The sequence below is a fragment of the Microcaecilia unicolor genome, unplaced genomic scaffold (genome assembly GCF_901765095.1).
Source record: "Microcaecilia unicolor unplaced genomic scaffold, aMicUni1.1, whole genome shotgun sequence".
NCBI classification, from domain to species: Eukaryota; Metazoa; Chordata; class Amphibia; order Gymnophiona; family Siphonopidae; genus Microcaecilia; species Microcaecilia unicolor.
Genome location: NW_021963399.1, coordinates 38,438 through 57,438, shown reverse-complemented (window position 1 = coordinate 57,438; position 19,001 = coordinate 38,438). Strand labels below are relative to the sequence as shown.

Sequence of the window (19,001 nt, the reverse complement as noted above, 5' to 3'; positions counted from 1 at the left end):
CCTCCCAACCACCAGCCCCGCCTCCCAGACCTCAATCCTTTCCCTGAAGAGCAATTTAATATGTATCTATTGCTAGATTCATATCACCTAACACCATCAAGTCCTCATTTCCATAAGAGGCGCAAATGTACAGGAGGTCAGCCTCTTTCAAATGAAGGAAAACTCTGGAATGAGAGGGCACATGATGAAGTTAAGAGGTTATAAGCTCAGGAGTATCTAAGGGAAATACTTTTTCACAGAAAGGGTGGTGGGACACGTGGAATGCCTCCTGGTGGAGGTGGTAGAAATGAGGACTGTGTCTGAATTAAGATAGCGTGGGAAAGGCACATGGAATCTCTTAGGGAAAGGAGGCGATAGTGGTTGCTGTGGATGTGAAGACTGGATGGGCCATTTAGTTTCTCATCTGCCATCATGTTTCTATATTTCTTTCAACGTTTTCTAAATACCTAAAACAGAGTGATAAAAGGATTATCAAAGGGTGTTGGCCCACATAGAACAACCAATAAAAAACTGACAAGCCCTGAACCAAACCCAGAGCAACAAACAATGGCCCACATATCTTTTGTAATAATGTACAGGAGGGTCCAAGAGACAGGCAGAGCTCCGGAGTCTCAATGCATGGATGAGACGCTGGTGCAGGGAGGAGGGTTTTAGATTTGATAGGAACTGGGCAACATTCTGGGAAAGGGGGAGCCTATTCCAAAAAAATGGGCTCCACCTTAACCAGCGTGGACCAGGCTGCTGGCATCGGCATTTAAAAAGGAGACAGAGCAGCTTTTAATTAAACTAGAAAACTGGGGGAAGACCGACAGTCACTCAAAAGTGCATGGTTTGTGGGATAAGGTATCAAAGATATCACCAAAACAGGGAAGATAGGGTATCCCGATAGTGAGGTTGCAAAAGAGACCGTAGAAGATCAAGTGTCCTTAAATAAAAATAAAAATCAGACAAAGATTGCAATTAATACGTCAAGTACTGAGCAAGATGTAAATAGGCACAACCAACATAGTTTGAAAGGTCTATATGCAAGTGCCAGAAGACTAAGAAATAAGATGGGAGAGTGTAGAATATATTGCACTAAATGAACAATTTGATACAATAGGCATCTCTGAGACCTGGTGGAAGGAGGATAACCAGTGGGACTCTGTCATACCGGGGTACAAATTATATTGTAGTGATAGGGTGGATCGAATTGGTGGAGGGGTGGCATTGTATGTTAAGGAGAGCCTTGAATCAAATAGATTGAAAATTCTGCAGGAAAGAAAACACATCTTGGAATCCCTATGGATTGAAATTCCATGTGTAAAGGAGAAAAGGACAGTGATAGGAGTGTACCACCGCCAGCCTGGCCAGGATGAACACATAGATATAGAAATGTTAAAGGAAATTAGGGAAGCAAACAAACTGGGCAACACAATAATAATGGGTGATTTCAATTACCTCGATATTGACCGGGTAAATGTAACATCAGAGTATGCATGCTAGGGTGGTAAATTCCTTGACGAAATCAAGGACTGCTTTACGGAGCAGCTGGTACAGGAGCCGACGAGAGAAGGAAAAATTCTAGACCCTAGTCCTTAATGGAGCGCATGATCTGGTGCGGGAGGTAATGATGCTGGGCCTGCTTGATAATAGTGATCATAATATGATCAAATTTGGTATTAGCTTTGAAGTAAGTATACACAGCAATTCCAATACATTAGCGTTTAACTTTAAAAAAGGAGGACTATGATAAAACGAGAAGAACGTGTGAAAAAATAACTTAGAGGAGCGTCTCTGAGGGTCAAAAATTTACATCAGGCGTGGATGTTGTTCAAAAACCCTGAAAGCCCAGGCCAAATATATTCCGCGAAGACCAAAACGACAGCCAGCGTGGTTAAAAAGTGAGGTGAAGAAAGCTATTAGAGATAAAAGAAAATCCTTCAGAAAAATGGAAGAAGGAACCGACTGAAAATAATAAGAAACAGCATAAGGAATGTCAAGTCAAATGCAAAGCACTGATAAGGAAGGCAAAGAGGGACTTTGAAAAAAAAAGATTGCGTTGGAGGCAAAAACACATAGGGAAAATTTTTAGGTATATTAAAAGCTGGCAAAAGAATCAGGTGGACCGCTAGATGACCAAGGGGTAAAGAGGGCGATCAGGGAAGACTGGAAATGCCAGAAATGGTATTCAAGCTGATGAGTCGGAGAAACTGAATGAAATCTCTATAGACCTAGAGCAGTAATGGCGAACCTATGGCACGCGTGCCAGAGAGGGCACGCAGAGCCCTCTCCCTTGGCACGCGCGCCGTCGCCATCGCTGGTCCGCCCACCTCTCCCTCCCAGTTCGGCCTTCCTCCCGCCCTCCCTCCAACGCAACGAGCAACAGCCCGCCCGTCCGTCCTCCCTCCCTCCGAGCACCAGGAACCCCCCCTCGTCCTAAAATTTTAAAAGCGTACCTCCTCAGTCGGCGTGCGTCGGCAGCGGAGCACCTGTGCTTCGTTCGACGCGCCTTTGGCCTTCCCTTTCTCTCAAGCTCTGGTCCCGCCCATAGGACCAGAGCTTGAGAGACAGGGAAGGCCAAAGGCGCGTCGAGTGAAGCACAGGCGCTTCGCTGCCGCTGCATGCCGCCTTAACCCCGACTGAGGAGGTACGCTTTTAAAATTTTAGGAGGAGGGGGGTTCCTGGTGCTGGGAGGGAGGGAGGGAGGACGGACGGGTGGGCGGCCTGATGCCTCGTTGGGTTGGAGGGAGGGCGGGAGGCCTGCCTGGTGCTGTCTGTGTGCTGCTGGGTGGAAGGGAGGCCTGATGGTGGGTGCTGGATGGGAGGGAGGGAGGCCTGCTGCTGCGTGCTGGGTGGGAGGGAAGCCTGATGGTGGGTGCTGGGTGGGAGGGAAGCCTGATGGTGGGTGCGGGGTGGGAGGGAGGGAGGCCTGCTGCTGCGTGCTGGGTGGGTGGGAGGGAGGGAGGCCTGCTGCTGCTGCTGCTGCTGCGTGCTGGGGTGGGAGGGAGACCTGATGGTGGGTGCTGGGTGGGGGGGGGAGGCCTGCTGCTGCTGCTGCGTGCTGGGTGGGAGACCTGAGTGTGGGTGCTGGGTGGGAGGGAGGCCTGATGGTGGGTGCTGGGTGGGAGGGAGGGAGGCCTGCTGCTGCGTGCTGGGTGGGAGGGAGGCCTGATGGTGGGTGCTAGGTGGGAGGGAAGCCTGATGGTGGGTGCTGGGTGGGAGGGAGGCCTGGTGCTGGGTGCTGCCGGGGTGCTGGAGGTAGGGCAGGGGGGAGAGGAGGGCTGCTGGACATTTGTGGCTGGAGGGGAGAGGATGGTTGCTGGACACAGATGGAGGGCAAGAAATGAAGAAGAAAGGAGGAAAGTAAAGAAATCAATGGAAAGGAAGCCCTGGAAACGGAGTTAAGAGAACAGATAGAGAGCAGCAGAATCAGCGACTAGAACCAATAGGATAGAAAAACAAAATCACCAGACAACAAAGGTAGGAAAATCATTTTATTTCATTTTAGTGTTTGGAATATGTCGAATTGGAGAATTTACATCTGCTGTCTTATTTTGCACTGGGCATACTGGAGCTGTAACAGCTTACAGAAATGATTTATAATGGAAGAAAGTCATGTTATTTTTTTCTCCTACACTAGTATAATATTTTCAATGATGTCTGTTTATATGCGCCATGGCTGGTTAAGGGGTGTGGCTATCATAGGGGTGGAGTCATATGTGGTGACCCCGCCCATAATGAGTACCGGCACTTTGCGATAAATAATTCGGTTTTGGGTTGCTGTTGGGCACTCGGTCTCTAAAAAGTTCGCCATCACTGACCTAGAGAATGTAATGGGGCAATTTGACAAATTGAAGAGTAGCAAATCTCCTGGACTGGATGGTATTCATTCCAGAATACTGAAAGAACTGAAAAATGAACTTGCGGAACTATTGTTAGTAATATGTAGTTTATCCTTAAAATCAAGCGTGGTACCATAAGATTGGAGGGTGGCCAATGTAACGCCGATTTTTAAAAAGGTTCCAGGGAGATCCAGAAAATTATAGACCGTTGAGTCTTACATCTGTGCTGGGCAAAATGATAGAGACTATTATAAAGAACAAAATTACAGAGCATATTCAAAAGCATGGATTAATGAGATAAAGCCAACATGGATTTAGTGAAGGGAAATCTTGCCTCATCAATCTATTACATTTCTTTGAAGGGGTGAACAAACATGTGGATAAAGGTGAGCCGGTTGATATTGTATATCTGGATTTTCAGAAGGCGTTCACAAAGTACCTCATGAAAGACTCCATAGGAAATTGGCGAGTCATGGGATAGGAGGTAGTGTCCTATTGTGGATTAAAAACTGGTTAGAAGATAGAAACAGAGAGTAGGGTTAAATGGTCAGTATTCTCAATGAGTAGTTAGTGGGGTTCCCCAGGGTCCGTGCTGAGGACCACTGCTTTTTAACATGGGGGTAACTAGTGAGGTAATTAAATTTGCTGATGACACAAAGTTATTCAAAGTATTAAATCGCGGGAGGATTGTGAAAAATACAAGAGGACCTTAAGAGACTGGGAGACCAGGCATCTAAATGGCAGATGATGTTTAATGTGAGACAAGTGAAAAGTGATGCATGTGGGAAAGAGAAACCCGAATTATAGCTATGTCATGCAAGGTTCCACGTTAGAACTCACCGACCAAGAAAGGGATCTAGGTATCGTCGGTGATGAGACGTTGAAACTTTCTGCTCAGTGTGTTGCGGCGGCTAAACAAGCAAATGGAATGTTAGGTATTATTAGGAAAGGAATGAAAAACAAAAATGAGGATGTTATAATGCCTTTGTATCGCTCCATGGTGCGACCACACCTCGAATATTGTGTTCAATTCTGGTCGTCGCATCTCAAAAAAGATATAGTGGAAACTAGAAAAGGTGCAGAGAAGGGCGACAAAAATGATAAAGGGGATGGAACGACTTCCCTTTGAGCAAAGGCTAAAGCGGCTGGGGCTCTTCAGCTTGGAGAAAAGACGGTCTATAAAATAATGAGTGGAGTGGATCGGGTAGACGTGAAGCGTCTGTTTACGCTTCCAAAATACTAAGACTAGGGGGCATGTGATGAATCTACAAAGTAGTAAATTTAAAATGAATCAGAGAAACTTTTTCTTCACTCAACATGTAATTCAACTCTGGAATTCGTTGCCATAAAATGTGATAAAGGCGGTTAGATTAGCAGAGTTTAAAAGTGGAATGGAGGAGTGGCCTAGTGGTTTGAGCACCGGTCTTGAAATCCAGAGGTGGCTGATTCAAATCCCACTGCTTCTCCTTGTGATCTTGGGCAAGTCACTTAACCCTTCCCACTGCCTCAGGTACAAATTTAGATTGTGAGCCCTCCTGGGACAGAGAAATATCCAGTGTACCTGAATGTAACTCACCTTGAGCTACTACTGAAAAAGGTGTGCACAAAATCCAAATAAATAATAAAAGGTTTGGACGGCTTCCTAAAGGAAAAGTCTATAGACCATTATTAAATAGGACTTGGGGAAAATATTTCTGGGATAAGAAGCATAAAATGTTTTGTACTTTTTTGGGGATCTTGCCAGGTATTTGGGACCTGGATTGGCCACTGTTGGAAACAGGATGCTGGGCTTGATGGTGGACCTTTGGTCTGTCCCAGCGTGGCAATACTTATGTACTTAAGTAATAAGGTCAGCCTGATACTGCAAAGATTTCTTGAACAAAATTGCAACTCTCCCTCCCCCTACGAGACCCAGAGGAGGAACAGAATACTTTGCCCACCTAGGTTCGTCTCAGTTTAAGGTTTTTGCATCTGTAAGCCTTGTCTCTTGCAGACACAGTTGATATCCACCCTGTGGCACTTCAAGGCAGACAAGATTTTACTGCATTTCATCGAGGTGGATATCCCTCCCACATTCCACGTGACTATCTGGGCGCTACTACTAGCCATCTTCCTGGTCTCCAGACCCCTGTGAAGTAAGATAGTGAAAAATCTGAAAAAGGCAATTACTACTACTACTACTTAACATTTCTAGAGCGCTACTAGGGTTACGCAGCGCTGTACAATTTAACAAAGAGAGACAGTCCCTGCTCAAAGAGCTTACAATCTAATAGACAAGTGAACGGTCGGTCCGATAGGGGCAGTCAAATTGGGGCAGTCTGAATTCACTGAACGGTAAGGGTTAGGTGCCGAACGCAGCATTGAAGAGGTGGGCTTTAAGCAAAGACTTGAAGACGGGCAGGAAGGGGGCTTGGCGTAAGGGCTCAGGAAGGTTGTTCCAAGCATAGGGTGAGGCGAGGCAGAATGAGCGGAGCCTGGAGTTGCCGGTGGTGGAGAAGGGTACTGAGAGGAGGGATTTATCCTGTGAACGGAGGTTACGGGCGGGAACGTAAGGGGAGATGAGGGTAGAAAGATAGTGAGGGGCAGCAGACTGAGTGCATTTGTAGGTAAGAAGGAGAAGCTTGAATTGAATGCGGTATCTGATCGGAAGCCAGTGAAGTGACCTGAGGAGAGGGGTGATATGAGTATATCGGTTCTGGCGGATATGAGACGTGCAGCAGAGTTCAGTTTCCTGAGCCATCAAACCACTTTCACCTGTCCCTGACCACAATCTCACACCACACAACCAGTACAGACATCAAGTCACACAATAAACAATCAGTGCAACTCCCCAACCATTCCACCCCTCATCCTCTACCCCCCACCCTTCCCCTACTAGTACCTTCTCATGTCTACTCAAAACATATCCACTATTCTCAAAAGCAGGGAAGGGAAGGTCACGGCTTTAAGTAAGGGTCCCTGAACCCCATAGTAATGCATCAACATAAGAAGCTAAATGAACAAGAAATAGCAAGATAACATATCACAATTAAGCAGATTAAGAAAAAACAATTGAAATAAATGAGATAATCAAAGTCCCCAACAGGAAACATTACTCATGCACCCTATAAATGATAGACCGTAAGTCACACTCCCTCAGATGAACTGAGCTTTGAGAAAAGTCTGAGCAGCCCCCAAGGAATCCAAGGTCAGCCATTTGCTCGCTGAAAACACTTTTAGCACCACAGGATATAAGAACATGAAGGTGGCACAGATGGGTGAATATCACTGATGATGCTCCTGCAACTCGGGTGAAAAATCCTGGAAGATCCTAATAGGTGAACCCTTATACTGAAGAGTATCTTTCTTAACTCTGTCCCTCAGAGTATATCCATCTTGTGTTTAAAATTTAAGAGTTTAATTACCACCACCCGAGGATGATTGCACCATCTTGTTGTCTGCCCTCACTGTGCGCTCTCTCCAAGCAGAGTGCACCTGAACCCGCAGTAAGGGTGAATTCCTGCATGAGCCAGTGCTCTAGAATGTCCGATACTTGATGCTCTGCCAATGTTTCAGGTAAGCCCAAAGGCACAAGCTGCTGTGCAGAGATCGATTTTCTATCATCCAAAATTGCGATTTGTTTCTGCAGTTGTTTCTCTCTAGCCCTGGAAGGTGCTGGTCCAACAAATAGGTCAGGTCTTCCACCGCGGACACCCATTGTTCAAATTCTCCAGTCCTACAGGTGGTATACGCTGGCAAAGTTTACAAACTAGCAAGTTGTTCAGAGAGTTCATCCAAGCGCGGATCTAAGGCACAGCCCACTGCCTTAGTGATCTGTGCAGGTTGAAGATCCGTAAATGCTGGCAGCTCCGCGCAAAGTGCATCGGCCATTTTCTCGGGCTGTGAATGGCTCTTATCCTGATTTGTTTACTCGCCCGACCAGCCATAATTTTGCCTTCTCAAAATAAAATTTGTCCGTACAGTGTGTCCCAACACACTGCCACTATACGGAACTACAAAAAATGCTGACTTTCGGCAAATTAGTACCAATAAAAGGTGAGGGGACCCAAAGCTCCTCAGACCTAAGTCTTGTCAGCTCAACGCATCACATGATCTCCACAGCAAATAATTTATAACGTCATAAAGTTCTGCTTTCAAAAAACTCAAAACACTTGGTTGGGGGGGGAGAAAAGATGGGGGGAGGGTTCAGCTGTTTTCAGACTTCCATAGTAATCTCTGCTCTTGCATGAATAGAATTTGTATGAAACCATACAGCTGTCTACTGCCAGGAAAGATTCAGTTCCAAAATGTGAACAGCTTTGGGACATGTAATAAGAGGAAAAAGATTCATATAAGCAATCAGAAAATATTTATTAAAAAAAATCTAAAATAAAGGTCTTAACTGCATTCAGTTTCTCCTAAACACAATGGGAGTGATAGGGAGAGCACCAATATTTAGATATCAGGAATGCACTTAAATGGAACATAGAATCATGATGGCAGATAAAGCCCAAACAGCCCATCCAGTCTGCCCTTCCTCAGTAACCACTAGCTCCTCCTTCTCCTAAGGGATCCCACATGGAATATATGTGAAAGTGCCAATATTCTAGCCATGCGCTATTTCTATCTGTTTCACCAGGTCTGCATTTCTCTTCTGCCTCTCCCAACCCCCAACCATCCAGCATTGCCGGTCTCCCCTCCCTTTCCTTTTCCACTCTCACACTCACTTGATCCAGGATCCTCCAGGTCCGCATGCCAGCAACAACAGCAGCTGTAATATAGAAAGCAGGTGCATGGAGCCCAGTGCACACAACTGCTGGCTCTGACAGCACCAGTCCTCCAAAACAGGAAGTTATATTAGAGGGGGCATGACTGGAAGATCTTGCAGTGGCGCATGTAAGACAGGACTCTACGTGCCTGCCATCTATTTGCTGTGTTGGTGTTGCTGCCTGCATGCAGACCCAAGGAAGGAGGCAGGATCAAGTGAGTGGGGGAGGGAAAGAGGAAAGAGAGAGAGATTGGCAATGTACAATTTGGGGTTAGGAAGAGAGAAAGAGAGACAGAGGAGTGATGCTGGATAGGACTGGGGGAAGAGAAAAGAGATGTTGTTCAGGAGAAGGAAAGCGTGTTGAAGTTTAGAAAAAGGGAAAGGATGCTACCCATGGACGGATGGGGAAGGGAAGAGATGCTGCACATGGATGGAAACTAGAAAAGTTTAAAGAGGAGACAGAAAACTGGGAGAAAGAATTTGAAAAATAAAAACGACAACAAAGGTAAGAAAAATGAATTTATTTTCAGTTCAATAACTGAAATGTCAGTTTGACAATTTATGTCTGCTGTGTATTTTTTCACTGCACAGAAGGAAATATGAGGGAACATTTTATGCGACTGAAATTTTTTAGCCACAATTAATCGAGCGATTAAATATATATGTGGGGGGGGGGTGTATACGGGAAATATTTTATTTCAAAAGTAAACACAAGCAAATCTAATTTTTACACAAGGTTGCATACCTCTAATAACCATTCTCCATTTTGCTTATCCCCTTAGATTCACACCATTTACATGTGTCACTATGATGCCCCTATGAGGCTCTGATAAGAACTGGCAGAGCAATACCCAATATAATCAGACTGATAACGGTAGATGCGGCCAGGCAGCAGATGTCTGCAGAAACTTTACCTATGAATCTCTCCTCTGAAGCAAGACAAGGAAAGAGGCAAGAAATAATTTTACTGAAGCTGCAAAGTGGCTGAAGGTGTTTCTGCCAATATTGCTGCTTTAATGCCCAATCAACCTCTGATATCCAAGATCCGCAAACAGAACGGAAAGCATGGGTAGATGAAGCTGCCACTGTTACCTGATGCAAGACTGCATGCAGCAGATTGGTTGCCTCTCTCCTGCCCCTTATGCTGCTTCTCAGGGTAGGAACTGTCTTCCTGGGAGATGCTGTCTTTAAGTTCCTTCAGGAGATGGATGGACAGTCTGGCCACCTCTGGCATTTTTCTCTCCTTGGGCTGGGTTTCCAATGGGGTCAACGGGGGAGTTGGAGACCTTGTAGCAAATAACAACAAGAAAAAAACAGCCTTTCAAGCTGCTGTTCTATTTCAAACACCAAGCTTCTGGTCTGTGATATAAAAATAAAACATGCCCGCTTTTGTTTTGCTTTCACTGTAATGAACCAAAATTAGCTTTTACAAATAACTGAATGATGTCTTTCATTGAAGCAGAACAAGCACTGAAAAGCAAACAATCTGGCAGCTTTTTTTTTTTTTTTGCTGATACATCTGGTGCATCAAATTCCTTATGACCTCATTTTTTTCAGTCTAAGGTATTATAAGCAGTTGATCAAAGCATATGATCTGCCAGATTTTACATCAGAAAAGCCGCCTTGGGGCTCAGCTGCATGTGCAGAAGATTGAAGCATGTCTCAAAAATAGCTGCATCATAAGACTGTCTTGAGCAACAATGCGAGTTTAGAAATGAGGGAAGAAGTTGTAGTGTTTCTCCAAGGCTAGCAAATGGCTGATGGTCCTATTTAGCAAAATGCAATAATTTACTAACACATGTTAACATATGCGTTGGTAAATAAGTCCCTGAAAGTGCCAAAGGTGGCCACCAGAGTAAGTTGTTCTACACCAAGGGTGGGCAACCTCGGTCCTCGAGGGCCCCAACCCAGTGGGGTTTTCAAGATTTTCCCAATAAATATGCCTGAGATCTATTTGCATACAATGGAATCAGTGCATGTAAACAGGTCTCATACGTATTCATTAGATAAATCCTGAAAATCCGACCGGGTTGCAGCCCTCGAGGACTGAGCTTGCCCAACCCTGAAATACACAAGTACCATGCTCATTTCATGGTACTTGACGTTCAGGAGGTAATTTCTTAACAGGGCATTCACAAAAAGTGTCAGGGAAAGCACCTATTTCAGGGGTGGGCAGCAACTGAGCCCTGGAGGGCAGAAACTCAAGTCGGGTTTTCCACATTTCCCCAATGAATATGCATCCACCCCTTAGAGTGACAATAATAATCCTGTTATGATTTATTTAATCCTAACTTATAAATAACAGTACAATAGTTTTTATGTACGAACTTCTCTAATATCAAAAAAAAATTTTATTCATAAACATTTTAATTTACAATCTTCTGTCCAAGTTTCCATACACTCCAAACACTCACACAATCACACTCACACAATCAACCTACAAACAATTGCACTGTGAAACAAAAACTCACTGCAAAAATATGTGCAAAGATTCACATGAATACTACATATATAGTGCATCAATCTTCTTAGTATACTTGCAGCGCTCTAACACAGCGAGCACTGCTGCCAGAGTCCTCCAAATGTTGGTAACTTGCATATAATTTCAGTCCAGTGATCTCTCCGTATACTTGCAGCACTCTAGCACAGTGAGCACTACTTCCAGAGTCCTCCAAATGTTGATAAGTTTCCATCCAAACACTCACACAATCACACTCACACAATCAACCTACAAACAATTGCACTGTGAAACAAAAACTCACTGCAAAAATATGTGCAAAGATTCACATGAATACTACATATATAGTGCATCAATCTTCTTAGTATACTTGCAGCGCTCTAACACAGCGAGCACTGCTGCCAGAGTCCTCCAAATGTTGGTAACTTGCATATAATTTCAGTCCAGTGATCTCTCCGTATACTTGCAGCACTCTAGCACAGTGAGCACTACTTCCAGAGTCCTCCAAATGTTGATAACTTGAATATAATATAATATAGTCTAGTGATTTCTCCAAATGGCACAACAATGATTTAAAGCTGAAAATAAGCAGCAAGTTCGCTCCACACTGCTAACAGCGATGGACAGCTGTAGACGTCATCAAAAGGTGCCAAAATACTGGAGCTACTAGTTCAAACAAGGCGCCAGGAATTCTGAAAAATCAAATTTTAAGTCTCAGCGTATTCCGTGCGCTGAAAAACTCTCTCTCCATAAAGGTATTCAAAAAAATCTTCAACACTTCAATGCACCAAATGTGCCCTCGGCCACTAGATTTTTAACCCAACGCGTTTCGCCTTGCGGCGTCTTCAGGGGCTAGATCTGTGTAAAAGGTAAACCCACGGTCACTTGGAACAGAAAAACCTGTCCTAATACATCTAAAGTCTATTAACAACTTTTGACACACAATTATACAAATATGTTTTTACCTCATTGTGGCGTACATCTGATTGAACACCCTATAAAACAAACCACAAGGGCACAATACAGCATATATAACAAAAGCAGGTTTTCATATAAAAGAGGGCAAAATCTTGCCGAGAAATTGAGGAACAAGGGCATCAAGCAGGTTGATAATGTTGGGCATAGGAGATGTACAGGGTGCACGTATTGCAAATTTGCTATTGAAATTTCTAATCAGAAATGCAGCAGGTGGTTTCGATTACAGTCATGTACGAATTGCGATACTGCTTTTGTTATATGCCATATTGTGCCCTTGTGGTTTGTTTTATATAGGGCAAACTGTTAAGAAAGTTAAGCATAGAATTGCCCAACATCTCAGCAATATACTGCAGAAAATGGAAACACCTTGGTCAGTCATTGGGTGCAAAAAGCACATGAGATTGAACAGCTGAGATTTGTAGTACTTAAACATTTAGACCCTAATAAAGAAGGCAATTTGCTGCACAAAATGATGCAAGTAGAGCAGAGATTTATTTATGAATGGAGAACAGTGACTCCTACAGGTTTCAACAAGGAAGTTGAATGGATGGGTTTATAAATAGTTGAGTAAGGGGGGAGACATTATTTCTGGGCGTGCTCGGCGTCTGGGAACAGCCTAGACGCGGTACCTGCTAACCTATGGGTGTTCAATCAGATGTACGCCACAATGAGGTAAAAACATATTTGTATAATTGTGTGTCAAAAGTTGTTAATAGACTTTAGATGTATTAGGACAGGTTTTTCTGTTCCAAGTGACCGTGGGTTTGCCTTTTACACAGATCTAGCCCCTGAAGACGCCGCAAGGCGAACGCGTTGGGTGAAAAATCTAGTGGCCGAGGGCACATTTGGTGCATTGAAGTGTTAAAGATTTTTTTGAATACCTTTATGGAGAGAGAGTTTTTCAGCGCACAGAATACGCTGAGACTTAAAATTTGATTTTTCAGAATTCCTGGCGCCTCGTTTGAACTAGTAGCTCCAGTATTTTGGCACCTTTTCATGACGCCTACAGCTGTCCGTCGCTGTTAGCAGTGTGGAGCGAACTTGCTGCTTATTTTCAGCTTTAAATCATTGTTGTGCCATTTGGAGATATCACTAGACTATATTATATTATATTCAAGTTATCAACATTTGGAGGACTCTGGAAGTAGTACTCACTGTGCTAGAGTGCTGCAAGTATACGGAGAGATCACTGGACTGAAATTATATGCAAGTTACCAACATTTGGAGGACTCTGGCAGCAGTGCTCGCTGTGTTAGAGCGCTGCAAGTATACTAAGATTGATGCACTATATGTAGTATTCATGTGAATCTTTGCACATATTTTTGCAGTGAGTTTTTGTTTCACAGTGCAATTGTTTGTAGGTTGATTGTGTGAGTGTTTGGAGTGTATGGAATCTTGGACAGAAGATTGTAAATTAAAATGTTTATATGAATAAAAAAAATTTTGATATTAGAGAAGTTCGTACATAAAAACTATTGTACTGTTATTTATTTAGGACCTCTTCAATGCTGCGTTCGGCACCTAACCCTTACCGTTCAGTGAATCCAGACTGCCCCAATTTGACTGCCCCGATCGGACCGACCGTTCACTTGTCTATTAGATTGTAAGCTCTTTGAGCAGGGACTGTCTCTCTTTGTTAAATTGTACAGCGCTGCGTAACCCTAGTAGCGCTCTAGAAATGTTAAGTAGTAGTAGTAGTAGGACAATGAATAGACATGAGATATATTTGCATGCACTGCCTCCATTGTATGCAAATAGATCTCATGCATATTCAATGGGGGAATCCTGAAAATCCGACTGGGTTAATGCTCACAAGGACCGAGGTTGCCCAGTCCTGACCTATTTAATGCCTACATTTATAAAAAAATTCAACAGAGGCTTATGTGCCTTTATCAAATAGGCACAAATGTTCTCAGACATACTTACTTCTGCTCCAATGCAGGCATAAATGCGTGTGAGCATTCTAAATGCACATATACATTTTATAAAGGTACACATATACCACTCCACCTTATAAGACGTTTTATTAAAATACTCCTTCAGTAACTTTGGCCAAGTTTGTTTCTGTTCAGTCAAAAAACATAGCAGAGAGACTGAATGAATTCTTTTTCCGGTCTTTACGAAGATGTAAAATATCTACTTTCAACTGTGACTATGCAGAGGAACTGAAAGAAATCTCGGTGAACCTGGAAGACGTACTGAGCCAAATAGAGAATTTAAATAGTGATAAATCACCTATACCAGATGGCATACACCCCAAGATACTGAAAGAACTGACACATGAAATTTCTGATCTGCTATTACTTATCTATAGCCTGTCATTAAAATCATCCATAAACAAACATGGTTTCATGGGACAGAGTGAACATGGATTCAGCCAAGGAAGGCCTTGCCTCATCAATTTGCTTCATTTCTTTGAAGGTGGGAATAAACATGTCGATAAACATGAACCAGTTGATGTAGTGTTATCTAGATTTTCAGAAAGCTTTTGACAAAGTACCTCATGAGAGACTCCTGAGAAATTAAGGAGTCATGGGATAGGAGACAATGTCCTTCTGTGGATTAAGAATTGGTTATTGGACAGAAAATAGAGGGTAGAGTTAAAAAGCCATTTTTCTCAATGGAGGAGGGTGAATAGTGGACTACCGCAGGGATCTGTACTGGGACCAGTGCTATTTAACATATTTATAAATGATCTGGAAAACGGAACAAAGAATGAGGTGATTGAATTGCAGATGACATGAAAATTCAAAGTTCTCAAAACATATGAGGATTGTGAAAAATTGCAGGAAGACCTTAGGAAACTGGAAGATTGGGCATCCAGATGGCAGATGAAATTTAATGTAGTCAAATGCAAAGTGATGTACATTGGGATGAATAATCCAAATCATAGTTATCTGATGCTAGGATCCACTTTAGGAGTCAGCATTCAAGAAAAAGACCTAGGTGTCATTGTAGACAATACACTGAAATCTTCTGCCCAGTGTGCAGCGGCGACCATAAAAGCAAACAGGATGCCAGAAATTATTAGGAAAGGGTTGGTAAATACGACCAAGATTATTATAATGCCTCTGCATCTCTCCATCGTGCTACCTCACCTTCAGTATTGCGTTCAGTTCTGGTCGCTGTATCTCAAAAAAGATATAGCAGAATTAGAAAAGGTTCAAAGAAGAGTGACCAAATGATAAAGGTGATGGAACTCCTCTCATGAGGAAAGGAGAAGAGGTTAGGTCTCTTCAGCTTGGAAGAGAGACAGCTGAAGGGGGATCTCATTCAGGTCCACAAAATTCTGAATGGTGTATAACAGATAAAAGTGAATTGATTTTCCACTCTTTCAAAAAGTAGAAAGACCAAGTGATACTCAATGAAATTGCATGGAAATACTTTTAAAACAATAGGAGAAAATATTTTTTCACTCAACAAATAATTATGCTCTGGAACTTGATGCCAGAGATGTGGTAACAGAAGTTAGTATATCTGTGTTTAAAAAGGTTTGGACAAGTTCCTGGAGGAAAGTCCACAGTCTGCTATTGAGATAGACATGGGGGAAGCCACTGCTTGCCCTGGGATTGGTAGCATGGAATGTTGCTACTAACTGGGTTTCTGCCAGGTACTTGTGACCTGGATTGGCCACTACTGGAAGCAGGATACTGGGCTAGATGGACCACTGGTCTGACCCAGTATGGCTATTCTTATGTTCTTAACCAAAGTATCTGAAAACTCCTAGGCCAGAAAGAGTTCAGCCTAAGAGTAAAAAAATCCACCTGGAAAAGGGCTTTTGGAGCACACTTTCAAGCTCTGTACTTAGTTTTTAAGTCTGCGGGTATAAACCTTTATACGTAATTTTCAAGGGAGAAGTCTGTTCAAAGAGACATTGAAAACCGCCATGGGTACTAAGCACAAGCACACTTCACACCAGCTCTTTGTGTGGGTAATTTAAATTTAAATTGTACAGCGCTGCGTAACCCTAGTAGCGCTCTAGAAATGTTAAGTAAGTAGTAGTAGTAATTTAAAAAAATAATAATAATGTGCAGAGATGTGAAAATAAGATCCGGTTGTTATTATTGTCTAAGTCCATCCAAAAAAATGCTCAGAAATGCCTCCTCTCAATCCACCTGACAGTATGTTCAAACTCTACGTCACACTGAGAAAACCTTTTCACAACATATTTACCCAGCTAAAACAGCTTTAGAAATTGTTCTCATGGAGGCAACTGCCATATCACCTTGCATGACCTCAAAGTCCACAAGTACTGCCACTGCTTGAAAATTCTAAGGGAAAAAAGTGTTTGCACACACCTCGCACCTCCATTTTGTGTAGGTAGTTTAAAATTAAAAAAAGAATGCATTTACTTTGAAAATACAAGCATGCATACGGTTGCAAACCCAGGGCAGGATGCACTAAGGTCCCCGTAAAGAATCGCTCTCTATTTGCACCTCGGTAAGATTTACCGATTTGGAAATACAGAAGGATTCCCAAAGCGAATCACATGCAAATGAGTTGTTCGCAGCTTCTGCAAACAACTCATTTGCATGTGATAAAGGGGAAGCTAGTTGGTCAGCTGAGCATGCGCAGAACAGCCAGAATGATGCTTGTACACGGCCTTCATACACGAAAAAAGCTGCGTGTATGGAAGCCGGAATAGTTTTTCTTTCTTATAACTGCGATAAGACTCCAAAATCTCTCTGCTAGAATAAAACAGGAAACAACGAGCCTCTCACCACTTTGGACAGCTCTCTATAGAAGCACATGACACTCTCCACTTCTCCTTCCATGCTGCCCCTAGACAAAAGCTGCCTCTTCATTTGGCAGCTATGCGACGGCTCACTGCTGTAGACTCGTCGCACCAGTGTAAAACCCACATTGCTGGCTCATTAGATTTTGTACATCTAGGTCCCTGTCCTAATCCCAATCTCCAGGCACCTTTCTCTCAAATATGGGTATAGAACTGCCAACCTATATCCCAGTGCAGGAGGTTTCTCTGCTACACTGCTATGGAATTGAACAAACCAGATCCCATCATACCGCCAACCCCAGCTCAAAATTTACCTGGCATTATTTGCATCCTGACTGTTCTTGTTGAAATCATCTCTTGTGGCCAGGCCTCCATCAGCTGGAATGCATTGTTTTTTCTGCTGAGTATCCCAAGTTGAAAATGATGCTTTCTCTGCAAAGACATATTTTTATTTAGGCAATCCTTGCACCTTCTTAGCCAGCTCACATTAGAGCTGCTTTTAATTCTTCCCATTTTTTCTTACATCCTCCCAATCTCAAAACTGACAATACATACAGCTTTGTAGCAAATACCTCTACCCAGGAAAGCTGGATTCAGTTCCCTTAAAGAGATCTTTCTGCAGAGATACCCAGTTCCAGGCTGGAGATTTGGTACAGTCCTGGATTCTGACCACCCCATCCTAGTGAATTAGGGGACCTACAGCACCGATTTCAATGGCAGGATTAGGTATTACAAATCCCATACTACTTTGGGATGTAAGTTGGAAACCAGAACGAGCCAAAAAGTCTCCAGCCTGAAACTGGGAATTTGCCATCTCTGCCTCTGCGGTTTGGACAGGGCTGTTTAATATTACCAAGTGATCCTTCTGAAACTGCCACAAACTGAAAGCTTTAGACCAAAAACAAATCTGTAGTCAAAACTCATTGCCTAGTTTTGGCCAAAGCCGAAAACTCAAGTTTGGTTGTGTGAATGTAAACCAGTGAGAGCTGCTGGGAATGTCAGAGCGTGAAGTGCATCTTTCTGCTAAACACACAGTATCCAAGCCAGAATATAATAATTTAAATAATGAAAGACTATTTTACCTTCAGGCAAGATAACTCCCACACACTGGACTACAACTAATGAAAAACTAAAAACCATGATGCTTTTACAGTAGCTAGATTTTGCACTACACTCGAAGTGACAGCTAACATCATAACTCCACAAAGATACTAATTCCTAAGGAGTTTATTCTAGGGTTACCATATCTGCCGTGAGGAAAAAAAAAAGAGGACACAAAATATCACCCCCCCCCCCCACCCCCACATCACATCCCTGCACGCAGTGTCACTTTTGACCCCCCCACCCCCAAGAAAACCAGATTCCCTCTCTCTCCCACATATATCCCCTTCTCAATCTTTTTCCAGCCTCCCTCCACCTACATGACTCCAGTCACATCTACTCCCTCCCCTCTCTTAATGTAGTGCCCTGGTGGTCTAGTGGCCTCTTTTGGGCAGGAAAGAACCCCTTCCTTCCTGCCTGGCGCTGCCGCAGACCTCTTGCTCCTGGCTCCGCTTCAAAATGGCTGCCGAGAGTTCAAGCAGTGACCTTGTAAGACTTCTGCAGAAGACTCGCGAGGCCGCCGCTTGAACTCTAGGCAGCCAAGAAGAGGCTCTTTCCTGCCCCCAAAAGGCCACTAGACCACCAGGGCACAATAATAAGTAAAGGAGGGGAGAGGATAGGACACCCTGAGGCCACCTGCCCATCCGCCCACAAACCCGGACAAACGGGCAGGCTGGCAAAACCCCCACAGATGCACCTCAGTGTCCTCAAAAACAGGACATGTCCGGGTAAAACTGGACATATGGAAACCCTAGTTTATTCCAAATGTACAGACTTAAATTCCTTCAAAATTCTGTATCAAAGCATTTATTTGAAGCACTCTAATTATCATATAAACTATTATACAAGATCAAAACTGCATTACTTGCAAATGCAGTACAAAAAAAAAGGAATACAAAAAGTAGTCCCCCTCCCCTGGACTACCTTGCAATCCCCTAGTCTAATGATGTAGTCAGAGTAGGAACGATGCCGCAGTCACAATAGCCCTTTTGAGATCAGAATTGGAATGAGCAGGAGTAATTAACTAGGGGATCACTCCTCCCCCAATATTTCTAAACCACCTTTGGGTGGGGAAAAAGATACTCAAGGGTGGGGAGGGTGTCAGGGAGGAAAGGCAGGAGAGAGAGAGGGAGCAAGACAAATGGGGCAAAGCATAAA

General features: G+C 43.5%; 1 protein-coding gene across 1 annotated transcript in view; it reads right to left on the bottom strand.

Moving 5' to 3' along the window:
• The window catches only part of LOC115459296 (breast cancer type 1 susceptibility protein homolog), a 49,663-nt gene extending 31,781 nt beyond the window's left edge, over positions 1 to 17,882 (bottom strand). Inside the window, exons 1-3 of the mRNA XM_030189140.1 lie at positions 17,825 to 17,882; positions 17,057 to 17,174; positions 9,664 to 9,857 (exon numbers count right to left, since the gene is read on the bottom strand). Of these exons, the coding sequence (XP_030045000.1) occupies positions 9,664 to 9,857; positions 17,057 to 17,174; positions 17,825 to 17,882 (370 nt within the window). The remainder of the gene's footprint in view (positions 1 to 9,663; positions 9,858 to 17,056; positions 17,175 to 17,824) is intronic.
• Between the last annotated feature and the right edge of the window lie 1,119 nt (positions 17,883 to 19,001).